At 37.3% G+C, this 18,946-nt stretch overlaps 1 protein-coding gene across 1 annotated transcript in view; it reads right to left on the bottom strand.

Annotated features, from left to right (window-relative positions):
• Positions 1-18,946, bottom strand: part of MAOB (monoamine oxidase B) — a gene marked incomplete at both ends in the record, with an annotated part of 53,365 nt that overhangs the window by 24,820 nt on the left and 9,599 nt on the right. Inside the window, 4 exons of the mRNA XM_081328097.1 lie at positions 6,711-6,802; positions 7,596-7,700; positions 11,488-11,625; positions 12,882-12,976. Coding sequence (XP_081184223.1) covers positions 6,711-6,802; positions 7,596-7,700; positions 11,488-11,625; positions 12,882-12,976 — 430 coding nt within the window. The remainder of the gene's footprint in view (positions 1-6,710; positions 6,803-7,595; positions 7,701-11,487; positions 11,626-12,881; positions 12,977-18,946) is intronic.

Genomic DNA, 18,946 nt, shown 5'->3' with positions numbered 1-18,946 from the left:
ATTGTAACACCACGTGGTAAGCTGGAGCTAGCTAATGGCTCCCAGCAACTCAGACACCCCGTCTCCAGTGCTGCTATTGGCTTCCCCTAGGTGGCAATGGGTTGATTTAAACCTATTGGCTGCCACCTAGGGGCCAGGCTATAAATTGCTGCAGGCTGCAGCTCAGTTCCTCAGTTCAGATCCTGCAAGCAAATAAACATGACCATTGCTGAACTCACTCACCTCGTCTTCATTTATTTATTTATATTATTTTATTTATTAATGCGATTTATATCCCGCTCTATCTCCCAATAGGAGTAACGAACTCACTACACAACAGAATCCCAACTGGAACTTCACTTCTCAAAGCATGTGGAATGAAAGATCTTTTACTTTTTATTTTTCATTGTCTACTTCTGTTGGAAATCTGGGTTTTTTCTTATATATAAAAAAAGAAAAACTGAAAAGATTAAAATAATTTTGGGACTCAAAGGGAAACTTTAAAAGGGGCCTGGCTGACTGCCCAGGGAAATAGATAAGATACATAACCTTGAGAATTTTGAAACAACAGCTGTGAAAGGCTCTGTGTTCCCTACCTAGGAAAAAAAACTTTTTCTCCCTTTTGGATTTTCTAAGTGTAAAGCCTTTAGTCTAAAATACCAATATGGAAGACCAGGAACAAAATCTTCTCATGGATGAAGATCAACAAATTCTCTCTACATTGAAAATATTAATTCAAACTCTTACCACAATCAATGAAATACTAAGATGCTATGGAAAGGAACAAGAAGACACCCCAGATATGAAAGCCCACACTTTGACTATAACTAAAGAACTAAAGAACCATCTATACAAAATACAATAGAAAAAAATGAAACAATCAAATACTATGACAGAAGAATCTACTATTCAACAAATATTAACATTTGAAAACCCAGAAAAGACATTGACAACTTGGAAAAAGGAAAAGGTTTCTTATACAACTCAGAAGGAACTAGAGGATCTAGAAAAAGAACAGTTGGATGATAAGATAAACAATTCAGAACAACCACGTCGATATGTAAGAATAAAGACATGACCCACTAGATCTACAAGTCCTCTCAAAAAATGGCAACCGGATAGTTTTTCCAATATCAATTAATATATATGATATTACAAGGAGACTGGTTCGATGACCCCAAAACAAGGACATGGAAGATGATTTGGCAAAGGAAAAAAGCCAGAATAAGGAAGAAAAAGAAGGTACTCTAGTCTGTTGAAACTCTGCAAAGATTTCATTTGAAAACCATTTTCACACATTTTATCTAGAACTAAAAGCTAAGTTAGAGGAACACATAGCATTACAGATGGTTATAATGGTACATTATGGGTATTCTTGTTGTGTTTTCCTATATGACCTCCATCTAGTTTTGTCAGATTCCTAAGTTTGAAATTGGTGTGGGTCATACAACATGCTAAGTCACAATGTGCTTTATTTAGTTGTGGCTTAACAAGTTATATGAAGTGGACAATAGGCCCGGTAAATGATGATTTATGGCATAATGCATAATATAAGCTTAGCTGCATATGGCTTTTCAGCAAACCATGTTGAAATAAATAAGACATAGCATTTAATTGGATAGTGGTACAACTGGCTTTCCCAATGACTGGGAAAATCTATTATATTAGTGAGCCACACGCTCTAGTTATATTTTCCAAGTTGAATTGCTGTTCTGGGGACTTCTCATACTCTCCTTTCAGAAGCCAGTGTTCAAAGCAAACATGTGCAAGCTGCACTTCATCATTTTGGGAAGAAATAAGAGATGTTAGTGGCATGGCGATGACACAGAGTGAGTTGGACATGGCTGGGAAAGTTTTCTATTTGAGGTGATGGTAGTGTGTGTCTTTAAAAAAACGTTAAACTTATTTTATGTTATGCAAAAGTTTATGTGTGCTTTCTGCATCAGATAGTGGAGGACAAAATAGGATTTCAGATTCCCTCCCTAATTTAGAAGATGGAACAAAGCGATGCCACTCAGCCTTATCTTAGGAATACTCACTATAAACAGAAGTATTTATTGCTACAAAGAACAAATGTAAATGTCAAGATTGATTTGTTGGATCCAGTTTTGATTAATGCAGTGCATTTGATGTACAGTAGAAAGTCTGACCATCCAAACAATTGGACTGGGCAAAAGGAAGTCAAAGAGATAGTGGCTTTCATAAATTTGAGACTTCAGTTTTGTCACACTCAATATGGCTAAGGGCATGGAATTGTGAGTGCCATAGTCCAAAATATTTGAACGCACCACTTCCCCTTCTTGGTCCATGCTATCTAAAGCATTAGCATCCTATTTTTCCAGGATCCAGTGCAAACATCTGCTAAGTACTTTTAGAAATGGTCTCCTGTCAAGGGCCACATTCCCTGGGTGTTATTTAGTGGAAATCATACTGTTAGGTGAAGCCAGAGTATTAACATCCTTTGTTGTTGTTGTTAGTTGCGAAGTCGTGTCCGACCCATCGCGACCCTATGGACAATGTTCCTCCAGGCCTTCCTGTCCTCTACCATCTTCTGGAGTCCATCTAAGCTCACGCCTACTGCTTCAGTGACTCCATCCAGCCACCTCATTCTCTGTCATCCCCTTCTTCTATTGCCCTCAATCTTTCCCAGCATTAGGCTCTTCTCCAGTGAGTCCTTCCTTCTCATTAGGTGGCCAAAGTATTTGAGTTTTAGCTTCAGGATCTGGCCTTCTAAAGAGCAGTCAGGGTTGATCTCCTCTAGGACTGACCGGTTTGATCGCCTTGCAGTCCAAGGAACTCGCAGGAGTCTTCTCCAGCACCATAGTTCAAAGGCTTCAATTCTTTGGCGCTCAGCCTTTCTTATGGTCCAGCTTTCACTGCCATACATTGCAACTGGGAAGACCATAGCCTTGACTATACGCACTTTTGTTGACAGGGTGATGTCTCTGCTTTTTAGTGTGCTGTCTAGATTTGTCATGGCTTTCCTCCCCAGGAGCAAGCGTCTTTTAATTTCTTGGCTACAGTCCCCATCTGCAGTGATCTTGGAGCCCAGGAAAATAAAATCTGTCACTACCTCCATTTCTTCCCCATCTATTTGCCAGGAATTGAGAGGGCCAGATGCCATGATCTTGGTTTTCTTAATGTTTAGTTTCAACCCAAGTTTTGCACTCTCCTTCTTCACCCGCAACACGAGGCTCTTTAGTTCTTCTTCACTTTCTGCCATTAGAGTGGTATCATCTGCATATCTTAGGTTGTTGATGTTTCTTCCGGCAATCTTAATTCCAACTTTTGATTCATCTAGCCCTGCCTTTCTCATGATGTGCTCTGCATATAAGTTAAATAGGCAAGGCGACAGTATACAGCCTTGCCGGACTCCTTTCCCAATTTTGAACCAATCAGTGGTTCCGTGTCCAGTTCTCACTGTTGCTTCTTGGCCCGCATATAGATTTCTCAAGAGACAAATAAGATGGTCTGGTATGCCCATCTCTTTAAGGACTTGCCAGAGTTTGTTATGATCCACACAATCAAAGGCTTTAGCATAGTCAATGAAGCAGAAGTAGATGTTTTTCTGGAACTCTCTAGCTTTCTCCATGATCCAGCGTATGTTAGCAATTTGATCTCTAGTTCCTCTGCCTCTTCGAAATCCTGCCTGTACTTCTGGTAGTTCTCGATCCACATACTACTGGAGTCTAGCTTGTAGAATTTTAAGCATAACTTTACTAGCATGAGAAATGAGTGCAATGGTGCGATAGTTTGAACATTCTTTGGCACTGTCTTTCTTTGGAATTGGAATGTAAACTGATCTTTTCCAATCCTGTGGCCACTGTTGAGTTTTCCAAATTTGCTGGCAAATTGAGTGTAGCACTTTTACTGCATCGTCTTTTAAGATTTTGAATAGCTCAGCTGGAATACTGTCACCTCCACTAGCTTTGTTGTTGCTCAGCTTTTCTAAGGCCCACTTCACTTCACATTCTAGGATGTCTGGCTCGAGGTCAGTGACCACCTCATTGTGATTATCAGGGACGTTAAGCTCATTCTTGTATAGTTCTTCTGTGTAATTTTGCCACCTCTTCTTAATCTCTTCTGCCTCTGTTAGGTCCCTGCCATTTTGGTCCTTTATCATGCCCATTTTTGCATGAAACATTCCTTTCATCTCTCCAATTTTCTTGAAAAGATCTCTGGTCCTCCCTATTCTATTGTTTTCTTCTATTTCTTTGCATTGTTCATTTAAGAAGGCATTCTTATCTCTTCTAGCTATTCTTTGGAATTCTGCATTTAATTGGGCATATCTTTCTTTTTCTCCCTTGCCTTTCGCTTCCCTCCTTTCCTCAGCTATTTGCAAAGCTTCCTCAGACAGCCATTTTGCTTTCTTGCATTTCTTTTTCTTTGGGATGGTTTTGGTTGCTACCTGTTGTACAATGTTGCGAACCTCTGTCCATAGTTCTTCAGGCACTCTGTCTATCAGATCTAATTCCTTAAATCTATTTGTCACCTCTACTGTATATTCAACAGGGATATGATTTAATTCATACCTGACTGGCCTAGCACTTTTCCCTACTTTCTTTAATTTAAGCCTAAACTTTGCAACAAGAAGCTCATGGTCTGAGCCACAGTCAGCTCCTGGTCTTGTTTTTACTGACTGTATAGAGCTTCTCCATCTTTGGCTGCAGAGCATATAGTCAATCTGATTTCTGTGTTGACCGTCTGGTGATGTCCATGTGTAAAGCCGTCTCTTGGGTTGTTGGAAAAGAGTGTTTGCTATGACCATCGTATTCTCTTGACAAAATTCTATCAGCCTGTGCCCTGCTTCATTTTGTACTCCAAGGCCAAACTTGCCTGTTATTCCGGTTATCTTTTGGCTTCCTACTTTAGCATTCCAATCCCCCATGATGATAAGGACATCATTTCTGGGTGTTAGTTCTATAAGGTGCTGTAGGGCTTCATAGAACCGGTCAATTTCATCCTCTTCAGCACCAGTGGTTGGGGCATAGACTTGGACTACTGTGATATTGAATGGTTTGCCTTGGATTTGAACTGAGATCATTCTGTCATTTTGAGGATTGTATCCCAGTATTGCTTTTCCTATTTTTTTATTGACTATGAAGGCTACTCCATTTCTTCTGAGGGATTCTTGCCCGCAGTAGTATACCTGATGGTCATCTGAATTAAATTCACCCATTCCTGTCCATTTTAGTTCGCTGATACCTAAGATGTCAATGTTTAGTCTTGTCATCTCTTGTTTGACCACGTCCAGCTTTCCTTGATTCATGGATCTTACATTCCAGGTTCCTATGGAGAAAAAATCTTTACAGCATCGGACTTTCCTTTCACCACCAGACATATCCACAGCTGAGCATCCTTTCGGCTTTGGCCCAGTCGCTTCATTCTTTCTGGCGCTACTAGTACTAGCCCTCTGCTCTTCCCCAGTAGCATATTGGACACCTTCCGACCTGAGGGGCTCATCTTCCAGCGTCATATCGTTTTGCCTTTTGGTACTGTCCATAGGGTTTTCATGGCAAAGATACTGGAGTGGTTTGCCATTTCCTTCTCCAGTGGATCACATTTTGTCAGAACTCTCTGCTATGACCTGTCCGTCTTGGGTGGCCCTGCACGGCATAGCTCATAGCTTCATTGAATTACGCAAGCCCCTTCGCCACGACAAGGCAGAAATCCATGAAGGGGTTAACATCCTTACAAATCTGTTTTTCCCCCTCTTGTAATATTTAAGGCATATTTAACGCACTTAAAACAACTTTAACATTAAGTAGTTTACATGGGACAGAGGTTTTTCTCAATGGAGTTGTGGATTTCACTTCCTTTTGAGACAAATGATTTATTTCATAAGAAAGAACAATGATTTTCTTTACAGAGGCATCAGACGTTCTCTAATTGACTAGTTTTGTGCTTTTACCAGTGGCCTGTTCTTACTATCTTTATTTATTTCCCATCATTCTGAGACTTCTTTTGATTTGTTCCCCCAAATAGCTAATATTGCAATTGTTATTTTGTTTTGTTTTATGCTATCTAGCACAATACATGTTTTAATAAATATAAAGAAAAACATTGTGTCCTGGTTATTCTGTAAAGCACTAGCAGGAATTTATAACAATGTAAGCTTTTCCATGCCAATCTGTGACACGTTTTAGTGAGTCAACAGTAATTACTTTTTTTTTAATCCCATTTATATCCCGCCCTTCTCCGAAGACTCAGGGCGGCTTACAATCTAAGCACAAATCAATGTGCTTAGCAATAGCCTTCATTCTTTTAAATAAGCAACTATAATTTGCTGCTAATGCAGATCTTTTTATTTTAGCATTGCTATATGAAACCACACCTTGCTGTCGGAGGCTATTGTCAAGAGCCTTTCCAGAGCTTAATCTGGGCAAAGCTTGATGATGATACCCAAAGAAACTACTTTAGAAAATGAGATTTACGCAGATTTTGGGTTCAAAATGATCTTATGAAGAAAAATAGTCACCTGGCTTAAATATCAGAAGCATTATGTATGTATGCATGTATGCATGTATATATGTATGTATGCATGTATGTATGTATAAAACTCTCTGTATTTTACAGATCTATACACCTAAATTTTAATGTGCAAATTAAGTCATCAGACCATTTAATTGTGATATATATATATATATATATATATATATATATATATATATATATATATATATATATATATATATATAATTTCTGTATATATGTATATAACTACTTCTCACTTTGTCCAGCACACGTTATCTAGCAACTGTTCCATGGTAATTTTGTCCCATTCCTCTGCATGAGGTGCTTTCCATGGAGCTTCATTAGGAATCTAGGAAAGGAAAGGACACACGTGTAAAGAAAAAACACAACACAGAGATGATCATGCAATGGTTTCAAAATCAACCAATCTTTTTATTAGCTCCCAATGCTTTTTCCCTAGTCTGCAACAAAGGAATGATTGCTCTTCAAAATTGAAGACTTTCTTGAATTGGTTTAAATTGGTCAGCTTTTATAACAATGCTGTCACTTATGTTACAGGGTTTTAGTAGAGGAAAGTATTTTATTCTGAGTTGGTACAGTAGATGAACTGCATGAATGAATATTTTGCAGGTTTCTTTTTAAACCACCATATGTTTGCTGTCCAAAGAACACTTTTTGACCATGCAGCCAGTTTCACAGAATTGCTGTTTTGGGGATAAAACAAAGGGAAATTCCCACATAAATCACAAATATTTTAAATCTAATTAATTAAATTTAACTAATAAACAAAATAAATATTTGTTGTTTAGCCAATGAAGCATGACTTAGTACTATAAATAAACTGTCTTGAAATTGGGCTGTTCAAGATACTGGGCCTCTTTCATTCCTACCCCCATAAGTAGTAGAAAAACCAACCCCTTTCTCCCATGGAGGGACAGAGGCATCTCGGAAGAAGAACAGATGAATGGAAACAGACTTGCATTCTGGAGAATAGGCTGCTTTGCCTAGTTCTGTTGATGTTCACATTGAAAAACAGCTCCTCAGGAACATTAAGTTGTGTAGATTTCAGCTTCCAGAATTCCCCAGCCAGCATGTTGACTAATTACATCCTTATCTCAAGTTGCAACTTGTCCAAATCTTACCTCTTTCCCCATTTCATCCAGTGTTCTCCATAGATTGTTGTAGTCCAAATAAGTAATGGGATTCCACATTGGAGGGAAAGGCCCTTTGAAGGGATAAGATTTGCCCTATAAGGTTGATGAAAGAAGAAACAACAACTCAAAACTGATAGTTATTCCATCTAGCTACAATTACAAAGTCCAGGAAAGGATGTGAATTCAAATGCACACCTTTTCTATTATACTTCTGTATGGACTACAGTCAGAACAAGGAGAGCAAAACTCTCCTTTTCATATGCTAAGAAGTTGTATTAGAATAGTATCTGTAAGTGGCCAAGCTAGGTAAGAACAGCTTGAACAACTAAAAGAGCAAAGAGAGAATAGTAGAAACAGCAGGAACATTCAAAGTCATGAAAAGGGGATGTTGAAGAAGTTGCAGTGCTCTCTTTCTGTGCTGCTTCCAGCTCTGACTTAGCTGTTTTCCAAAATGTTAGTAAATCATCTGGTTCTGTTCATTTCGAATCCAGACTTGACTATAAGTGATAGGATTATGCACTTGTGCCATCAAGTGATTGTTAGCAACCACATCTCTTGTGTCGTACCATCAGATAGATTCAGCAACCACATAGATAGGAAGCCTATATGCCATCCACTTTTCTTACCCCAATCTCTTCACTGCAAATCCTGTCCTTTAAAATATACTTATACTCGCAGCAATATTTTGGCAAAAGTAAAGGGAAAGAGCACAGTACATGAGATTTATCTGCTCTCCAGATCAGTACCTGATGCTATAGGATTTGGGAGCCTTTGGGAAATCAAGCGTTAATTAAGAAGGTTTACACTTCTATGTAAGAATACTTAAGAATTTTCCAGTTTCAGATAAATTCAGGATTATTGGGAATACAGTTCACACCAACTGGAAAACATTAGAATGCGTAGTCTCTATTTAGAACATTTCAGAAATGCTTATCATGGTCTAAGATAAGATAAGATAAGCCATATAAGGTAATGTATAAGGATTTTGTCCAGATTAGCCTTTTTGTTTCCACCAAAACAGCTTAATCGATTTCTATTCTTGATATAATTGGATTTGGTTAGGCTTTATCATAAGCATTTGATGAAGTGTCTGATTAAATTGACTAATTAAAAATACAAGTTAAGCATGATAATCATATGTTAATAAATTGATCACAGTATGTATCATTGGATAGAAAAGATTTTATGGGCCAGTGTTAGATCTCAGTTTATTTGGTATCTTTAATAATAATATTTGATAGAAGAGACACAGAATTATGTTCATTTAAATGTGCAAAAGTTCAGGTTTACCCTTTTGACATCTTTATTGTATACTCAGGATTCTATAATCAGCGCAGCAAAATTGAAATCTTGGAGAGTCTTCAGAGGCAATAATGCCTTATACATGAAAGCCAGTTGGGTGATTTTGGCTAGTTACTCTCTCTAAGCCCAACACACCTCACATGTTTGTTGCTATGGAGAAAGTAGGAGAAGGAAGGTACATCCACTGCCTTGAATTATTTATAAAAATAAAGGCAGGATAATAGGTAAATAAATTACATAAGAAACCTCTCTGATAATAAGACAGTATCTAATAAAGAAGAGATTGCGTTGCAACTAGGTTTTCATTTTCTTTTTATAATATGGCTCTAACATAAATCTTTTTGGAATAAGGATATAAAAAGTCAGCAACTTTTTAACTATTTCTATTAACTATTAATTACTTTCCCAACCTAAAGGATCAATGTCAAAAAGTCAAACCTTCCTAGACATATGACACAGAAGAATCTTGGTTGCCTTTTGTCAGCATGAGACTGCATTTCTCTCTTACATCAGAATAGCTGCAGCTGATTGCCTTTTATTTTTCTTGTCTGTCTTACGTTTCAACAGATTGTTTGCCCTGAGGTTAATGGCCTTGACACTGGTTGTTGGTGTTGAAATAAGGGACAACTCTGCACTGAAGACTATTGGCTTTCAGCTTATCTCTCACATGGGCATTAGTATATATTTGCAAGTTTATAGTGATTGCCAATGGAAGCAGTGGCAGCATCTAACCAGAGGCAATATTCTACAGGGTTCAAGAGATATAAATATGAAGACATATAGATATAATAAATACATACAGTATATACAAAATCTTGTGATATTGATCCATAACTGCTTAATGAAAAATCTGATACCTGTCAAGTCAAGTCTGATAAGGCCATACACAAAGTTCTTAGAAACAATAGATTGCTTATTACAGAAGAAATAGAACATGTTCAAAACCATATCATCAAAGTTATAACTTACAAAGAGTTAATTCTGAAGAAGATTATTAAATCAGGGTAATTAGAATAATACATTCAACACAAAAAAGTGTCACAACATGAAAATAATATTGGTATTTACAAGTTTGATTAGAAAATATGGGGAAAGGTAAAATTTGGGAATTTTAAAATTTAAAAGCAGAATTAAAATGAATTCCTAAAAGAAGGGTTTGATGAGAAATGTGTGGTGCAAATTTCACGACAATCTGCAGAGATTGGGTTCATGCTGAGCCTTTTAAAAAAGGCATATTGAGAAGTTAATTGGTTCATGAATTGATAAGATGATGTAGAAGTTCGTCTGAAAGTAGGCCTGTATTTGTCTGCTATGTTCTCTCCTCTAAAAACTGGCTTCATGTCATGGAAAATAATCCACTTATTTTAATTCAACAGTGGAAAAATACGGTAAGTATAGACGTTGATATTACCTGATGATACTCTTTTGGTGGTATACCAAAAGTGTTTGAAGAAGCTTGTCTATATTGCTTTCCTGAGTTTAAATTATGTAGGGGCCCCTGTGCTTTTGCCAGGATGAGATGAACTTTCAACTTTATTTTTTTTTAACTTATAAGATCTTAGCTTAGTTTTATGAATTCATCTCAAGGGACCTATGCAATGCTAGAGAAGTGGGAGGGAAATTTACTGGTTATCACCATCTGTTATTATAGTTATTGTAAAATTCATGAGATTTGCTAAATACAATGTAATAGTCATAGTTGACATTTCTGCACTTCTCTAACATAAAGGTAAATGGTCAAATAATTATTACTAACCTTCCTCTATGAAAGAAAACAAACTAAATTTGCATAATAGGGAAATAAATCTGAGGCTTATACTAAACAATTATGTACTATGTCCCAAGATTGGTTTGGAGATATAGTTAAGGAAACTTTCCATAAATTTAAATTTCTCAATGTAGCCAGTGGTCTTTCTGCAAAAAGTTTGTTTTTACTAGGAAATTGCACTTTTAAATTATATACTACTAAATTTTGCTCCTTACTTTTTGAGAGAGAAAAAATGGAAAAATTCACTATAAAGCATAATTTTTGCCAATAAATTTTGGTGTGCAACATAAAGGTGGTCTGGAAGGCATAAAATTGGTATTGTGCACTATTTATAGCTCACTGATTTTTCTGAAGACAATGCACATATGGGGTTCTCTCCCCACATTTTATCCTTACAGAATGTACTATGGTTTGGACTGACAATTGGTGTCAGTGATATTAGCTAACACAATAATATTCATGACCAGAGGTCTATCAGTAAACAGATTTTATAGGAGATACCTCCAAAAGAAATAGCCAAAATATTTCTGCCAGCTAGCTGACCTATATATACACCCCAATTGTATCTATCTTTTAATCTTTATGCTAAATAAAATATTCTGCCTACTTTGACTTCCTGAAATAATACAAATTGAAGAAAACTTTTGGAAATAATACAAATTGAAGAAAACTCAACTTCTTCCATTTCAGAATTCTCTCATATTAAGCTGAATATTTAACAAACCATTACAAAATATAAACTTTCAAAAATTATTAAAGCTTTGTGCGTCTCCCACATCATAAAAGAAGTTAAGAGACAGTTGCTCTTACGTTGACGTGATGAATAAGATGCTCAACTTCGTTCACTTTGTAGGTCTCAAGTCCTAACTCTTTAGACAGCCGTAAAACACGATTTTGTGTGGGTCCCACATATGCTCCTCCCAAGTCAACATACTTGACATGCTTATTCTGGTTGAGAAAAAAATAGCATATTAGTAAATGAATCAATGGGTATCATTAACATGAATGGAAAAAAGGGAAACGTGTCAATGTATCTATCATTGTACAACATTGATAATTTTTTGCATAATGATTACAATGTCCTATTTTGCTGGTCAGAAAGGTAATCTTTTAAGGAATCTGCAAGGTTCAGATCTTGGCTCAAAGAAGTATGATCCAATTTTGATGAAGCTGTTCATGCTTGGATATTTGTTATTTGTTTAACTGGTGTTTATAGTTATCCACTCAGTGTATGATTAAGAGTAGCATACCTCATTAAAAACAAAAATAAATCCCTAAGATTACATGACAAAAAGACAAAAAATATAAACAAACCAGAGATATATAGTCACATAAATTGCTGGGGGAAAAAACTCATCCAAAGCCGTATCTTTCCCAAATTCAACATTTGAATAAGAACCATTCTTTAATGCTCTCCTAAAGGCTTTCAGAATTGCTGCCAGATAGATCTCAAGGGGTATGTTGGTCCATAGGGAAGGAACAGCAACAAAGAAAGCACATCTTCTGAATTCTGCCAGGTAAGATTGCCTGTATGACAGACCCTAGAGCATACTGACTCTTTATAAGACTTACTAGACAGATAGAAAAGATTCGAGACAGAAAGTTTTGCAAATAGCCTAACTCTATACCACAAAGATTTTCATAGGTAAGACCAGCAATCAGGAGTGAACTGGTAACCAATGCAGCTTATGAATTAGAACAGTAGTCCCCAACCTTTGTGGCTTGGTAGCTCAGCTGCGGGGGGGGGGGGGAGGAGAAGAGGGGAACCAGGCTGTGCAAGCAAGTCGAGCTGCATGCACACGCATGTGTGCCTGGCCACCACTCACGTGGCCTGGATGCGAACAGGCCATGGCCTGGTAATGGGCCGTGACCCGGAGGTTGGGGACTCCTGAATTAAAAGAGTTACATTGGGATAGTAAGAATTGCCCATAACTATCCATGCCACTGTATCCTGGATCAATTTAAAATCCCAAAGGGTCATCAAGGGCAACTCCATTAATAGAAATCTAATCATAAAGTGACTAATGCATGAGTGACTATCAGCAGGGTTTCCTGATTAAAGGAACAGATGCAATTGGAACATAACATGGAGCACCAATCTGAACAGCAAAATAACTGGGGAACCCTACATTCTCACATTCTATAGTGGAAAATTACACACAGAAAGAAAGACATACACACACATACATACACACAATACTTACTCTTACTGTATAAGTTCTGCCTCCAACCCTGTCTCGGGCTTCTAAGACTACAACATCCAATCCTGAGTCATGCAATAATTTCGCTGCAGACAAACCTAAACAACAACAGAAAGCTTCATTGCACAATGCCACAAAGATTTTCACAGCAATTTAAGTTTTGCAATAAATAAGCTACAAATAAAAAAAATGTGAAAAATACTCTTTGGCATTAAATTAAGAATATAAGACCAAAATCTTAGACAGAAAGTATTTTCAAATTCTACTTCATTCTGATTTCAGTTGATAGAATCTTGAGGGCTTAGCACGAGGGCTTATGTAACTGTCTGTTTTAGTAATGAAGCTTTAAAACAAGTTTTCAGAATTTTGTCCTTCCCTATCTTTCCACTTCTTTTTATCACTCTTTTTTCTCCTTAGTACATTTTGATAAGTAATGTAAGAACCGCCGCTACTGAAGCATGCTATAAACTTGATATTGTTCCAAGACCTAAAGGAATAAAGTTGGATTCAGTGGATATATTAAAATGTCTAACAATTTGAATATTTAACATAAAGAACAGAATTAATTAATGTAAATGTGAAGTACAGAACATGTAGTATTTAAGCTAATGATTTTCAGTAATGCTAGTATAACGTGAAATCCCACAGGGATCACCCAGGAACTCAGAGCTTTTCTGGGCTTACTAGCTATGGGAGGAGATGGTCTTTTTCCCAATTTTGGAATGACAAGCCAGAAAAGGAATTCAAAAGGAGAAGGCTTGAGAAAGGTAGGAATAAAAAAGAGAGCTACAGGTGATACTGCTAATGTTGATGAGGATCTGCAATGGATCCTCAACTTTCCTGAAGGTGCCTGACAAGGTCAGATACCATGCTTTCACTGTAGAAAATGGAACTTTATAATAAATCCAATGTAACATTTTCTACAAGGGCATTTTTGTCAAAATCTGCACTTTAGGTAAAGATAAAGGTTTATTTATGACATAGCATAAAGCAGAGGAGGGATGCGGTGGCTCAGTGGGTTCGGATGCTGAACTTGTCGATCAGATGGTCGGCAGTTTGGCAGGTCAAATCCCGAGTGCCGTGTAACAGAGTGAGCGCCTGTTACTCATCCCAGCTTCTGCCAACCTAGCAGTTTGAAAGCACGTAAAAGTGCAAGTAGAAAAATAGGGACCACTACAGTGGGAAGGTAACAGCATTCCATGCGCCTTTGGCATCTAGTCATGCCGGCCACATGACCACGGAGACGTCTTCGGACAAGCGCTGGCTCTTCACCTTTGAAACGGAGATGAGCACCGGCCCCTAGAGTTGGAAACGACTAGCACGCATGTGCGGGGGAACCTTTACCTTTACCTTTATAAAGCAGAGGTCCCCAACCTTTTGTGCACCAGGGACCGGTTCTGTGGAGAGAGGTTTTTCCACGGACCAGAGCACATGGTTTTGTGTGCTGCCTGCATCCCGTGGATGGGGCTTTGCTTGTTTGTGCAGACCGGTTGCTGGCATGCCGCAGCCCAGTACTGGTCCACGGACCGGGGGTTGGGGACCCCTGGCATAAAGCATAGTAAAACAGAATGTCAAATGAAACCACCAAGTGCATTGTGGCATCTTAGTAGCTTTAACTTTGATTTTTCCAAGACAAATAGTAAAACAAATTCCACAGATTGATAACCGTAGGTTTTATTTATACAAAGAATACAACATTTTTTCTTTTGTATTATGTTGCTTTATATCATGATACATTAAACTGTTTCAATTCAGTGATGTTTATATAATACAATTAAAATTATTAATATTTATTTTAAGAAGAGAAAAGAGAAAAGGTGTTTTTTCCCAATAATAATTACAATTTAACAAGTCAATATTACAAGCATAAAATTATTTGGCTTGTTTATAAAAGTTGGAACATTAAAAGAAGAACCGCTACAACTCACATATAGTATGTCTTGTATAATAGAGGTTTTGGTCTTAACCCTAGTACTTAATATTAATGATTTCATTACATTACGATTTAGGGTGTGTGCTTGTTTGTGTGATTGTGTGTTAATGAAAGGGGGGAAAATAAATAACAGAGCAAATTTAACAAGATTTAAAGTACCAAAAAGGGAAAGGAAAAAGGATTTCAAAAGAGAGAAAAGAACTACAGCAACATTTAGATGGAGGATAAGGCCAAGTCTCCAAGCTTTCTTAGGTAACTATGGCAACCTGTTTTCAAATAGCTTCCCTTTAGAAGATTACATTGCAGGAGATTGACATTCTATGGGCTTTTACAGAGCTGCAGAGCTTGTTCCCCATTCTCATAGGAATCTGTATTAAATTTAATGTGTGACTAAAATGTCAGCATCCATGACTGAGGATTTCATTTTTTATTTGATAACATCAGACCTTACAGTCAACCACAACATTATTATAAAACTTGATAGATGGAAAAGTAAAATAAGAAAAAAGTTAAATCAATCCCCCCATACCTGACTCAATTCTATAATTTGATATATAATCAGTTTTGACTTACTGTGCATATAGAAACAAAGAAAACATTTTTGAGGAGGAAACGGGATTTGTTTCATGAAATAATTAGATATGCTCATAAAGACGTTTCTTTCATTCTACTCTCACATTTATTCATCCAACATTTGAACATGTGCAAAGATAGAACATGTCAACTAAAATGCTGGTTAAAATGAATTTCTGGTTAAACTTTTTAAATCAGTTAATCCTGGTCTACAAACTTGGTTCCTCTTAGGAAAAAAAGCAGAACTTCAGATGGTCTATTCTGTTTTTTTTTTTGTGTGTGTGTGTTTTGTTTTTACTCAATTGTTTAGGATCTGAAGGGATTTACAGGAGGTCCAGCAACATATTCTGGACTTAAGACTTCCAAAGGGGCAGAATCATTTCTCACCAATGCCTATGGGGTAAGTCCTTTCTTTTCCTAAGTATCTGTATATCATTTCTTCTGTTTCTTACAGAAAAGCATTTAATCTCACCAGGCTTAATCTTTTACCATCAGTATTCTGGAATGGAGATTGAATAACTTTCTCTTCCAGGACTAAATCTGTCCTTTGTAGATGGTGTCACTGTATCAATGTCCCATGTTTGGCTGAACCAATCATGGCATTTTAAATTAATATCACCCTTCCTGTTCTATGGAAGAGAATTCATTTTTCCAATTAGCTGACAAATCCTTTGCAGGAGTACAGTACCTTCCCCCCAAGAGAAAGAAATATTTTGGAAATATATTTCCCCAAAGGATCTTAAAGGCAGAAAAGCAGGGCCAGGTTTTCTTAATAGCCCCCAGTAGAAACTCAGGAAACCACCTTTTAGAAATGCAGGTTTGATAATCCCATTAAGCCCCATTCATGAACAAATGCAAAAATCTTGGGGGCTCCATCACTGGAGATTTTAAAGAAGAGGCTAGACAATCACTTGTCTGAGATGGTATAGGTTCTCCTGCTTGAGCAGAGGGCTGGACTAGAAGACCTCCAAAGTCCCTTCCAACTCCTATTCTATTCTATTCTATTCTATTCTATTCTATTCTATTCTATTCTATTCTATTCTATTCTATTCTATTCTATTCTATTCCATTCCATTCCATTCCATTCCATTCCATTCCATTCCATTCCATTCCATTCCATGCTGTTCTAAATACCACAAGGCAGAAGCGCATTCAAGACAAAATATTTTGAAATCCCCTGCAGCAAAACTGACAGCTAACAATAGCAGAGTGATAGAATTAGAACCAGCAACCCCTCACCCAAGAAATCCAACACAGGAAGTAAGCCAACAGCCACAGCCCCAGAGAAGCAGGATATGACCTTTGGGACATAACAGGATTAATCCACCAATACCAAAAAGGACACACTCAAAACCTCAGGTCAAAGTTCATGCCACAGGAACAGGAACTCCAAACACAAATGCCCAAGAAGGTATTAAAAAGCCACCACTCCTAGCAAGATGTGGTCAGCTGCTCCAGAGCCTCATGTCTTGTGGTTCTGCTCTTCAATAAACTACAACCTTCTTTCTAAAGCAGTCTCCATTTTGTTTATTCCCAGCTTGGACTGGACCCTGATGATGAAGACTTTTCTTTCAACACCTTAAAAGGCTTTTTTAAAAGATAGGAAAGAGTTATGGGAGTCAGAAGAAATATAAGGAAATACTGGGAATAATTAAATTCTGACAGATTATTTCTGAATTCAAAGAAAAATAGCTATGCATTTATTTTATTATTTTATTATATCTTTTGTTGTTTAATATTTTATGCAAAATTCTATGATCTGTTAGCATAAATAAAATTTTATTGACTCCTTAAACATATAATGAAAGAAAGTTAAAAGCATTAAACAAATACTGTATATAGTAGTTGAAGGGTAGCATTAAGCTACTTCATTTTTCTATTATTTCTCTATAACTTTAGTTTAGATTCTTGGAGTGATACATATTATTTACAAAACTAGAGATGCGTTAGGAAGATGTAACATCAAACTAATTTTATGTAGCCTTCAGAAGCATCTAATGTTTCATATTACTGCTGGTCCACCTTTCCTCTATCAGGAATAATTCCATCCTAGACTGATTTTTTTTCCATTAGTCAACTTCATAAGAAAGATGATCCAAAACCTTGATTCAGAATGTTAATTCCTAAGAAAAACCTTATGGCAGCTTTAAACGGACAGATAATCTATCTTCCTTAAAAAGTTTAAAGGCCCAGAGCAGCTTCATACATTTTTCTGAAAAGAAGAGAAACATACGAGAAAGCTGTGCTTTCTTTCCTGCACTTGTTCAGAAATTGTAGAACAGCTCATGTACATTTTACACTCTTGGGAAATAAGTTTGCATTCTGTCATTATATGCGAGATATAAGCATTTATATGTAAGGGAATTGTACGGGTTAAATTAAGTGTACTTAAAATATCTTTGGGAAAGAAAAGCAGATAACATTTGCATTTTCTCTGTTCTTCAGAGCAACTCTTACTTACAGTGTAATAAATAATTTTATTTGTTTAATGTTCAACAAAGCAGCAGGAACCATTTTTAGTTTTAAAATCTTAGAGAAGAGCTATATCCAGATTATTTTCATTCACAGGATTTCAATTAATATGCTTAGTAAAATATCTACTGCTTTATCTAGACAATAAAATAAATCATGGAAAAAATGAAATGGGAAAAGCTAAGACTTCAAAGCTTCACAAAAGGCTAGGAGGGTAGCCTTCAGGAGGGAGAGTGTTCCACAGGGCAGGGTTAGGGGCTGGCACAGTAAAGGAATGCTTCTTAGCTCCCATTAGATGATAATATTTGGAGAAAGGGACTAGGAGTAGGCCCTAACTGACCTGGTAGGATGGGTATATGTCCTTAAGAAAAAGTGGTCCCGCACATAATCTTACCCTCTGCCACATGTATACATTACTTTCCCGCCTTCCAGAAGAAACAGGAAAAGAGAGGAAAACAAAGAACCAAGAGTGGAAACGGGATACTTTTTTCTATAAGCTATAGTGAGAAGGGACACGGTGACTCAGTGGGTTAGGACGCTGAGCTTGTCGATCAGAAGGTCGGCAGTTTGGTGGGTCGAATCCCGAGTGCCACGTAACAAAGTGAGTGCCTGTTACTCGTCCCAGCTTCTGCCAATCTAGCAGTTCGGAAGCACGTAAAAATGCAAGTAGAAAAATAGGGACCACTACGGTGGGAAGGTAACAGCATTCCGTGCACCTTTGGCATCTAGTCATGCCAGCCACATGACCACAGAGACATCCTCGGACAAGCGCTGGCTCTTCGGCTTTGAAACGGAGATGAGCACCGGCCCCTAGAGTTGGAAACGACTAGCACGCATGTGTGGGGGAACCTTTACCTTTACCTTTTTATAGTGAGAAGGGAAGGAGAGAGAAAGGGAGGAAGAGCTACAAGGAAGAAGTAATCAATGGGGAGGGGAAGTTATTTCTAACATTTGGGCCTTACAACAGTGGGTTATTTACTTATTTATTTTCTATAGTCGCTCATCTCAACCCAGTGACTCTGGGAAACAAGCAATTACTTAACTGAACAATAACTATTGTTCAGAGTCATCTTTACTGCAAAAGTTGTAA

Source organism: Vipera berus (assembly GCF_964194415.1).
Source record: "Vipera berus genome assembly, chromosome: 4".
NCBI classification, from domain to species: domain Eukaryota; kingdom Metazoa; phylum Chordata; class Lepidosauria; order Squamata; family Viperidae; genus Vipera; species Vipera berus.
Note: the sequence above shows the minus strand (reverse complement) of the source record. Positions and strands in the feature narration are given on the sequence as shown.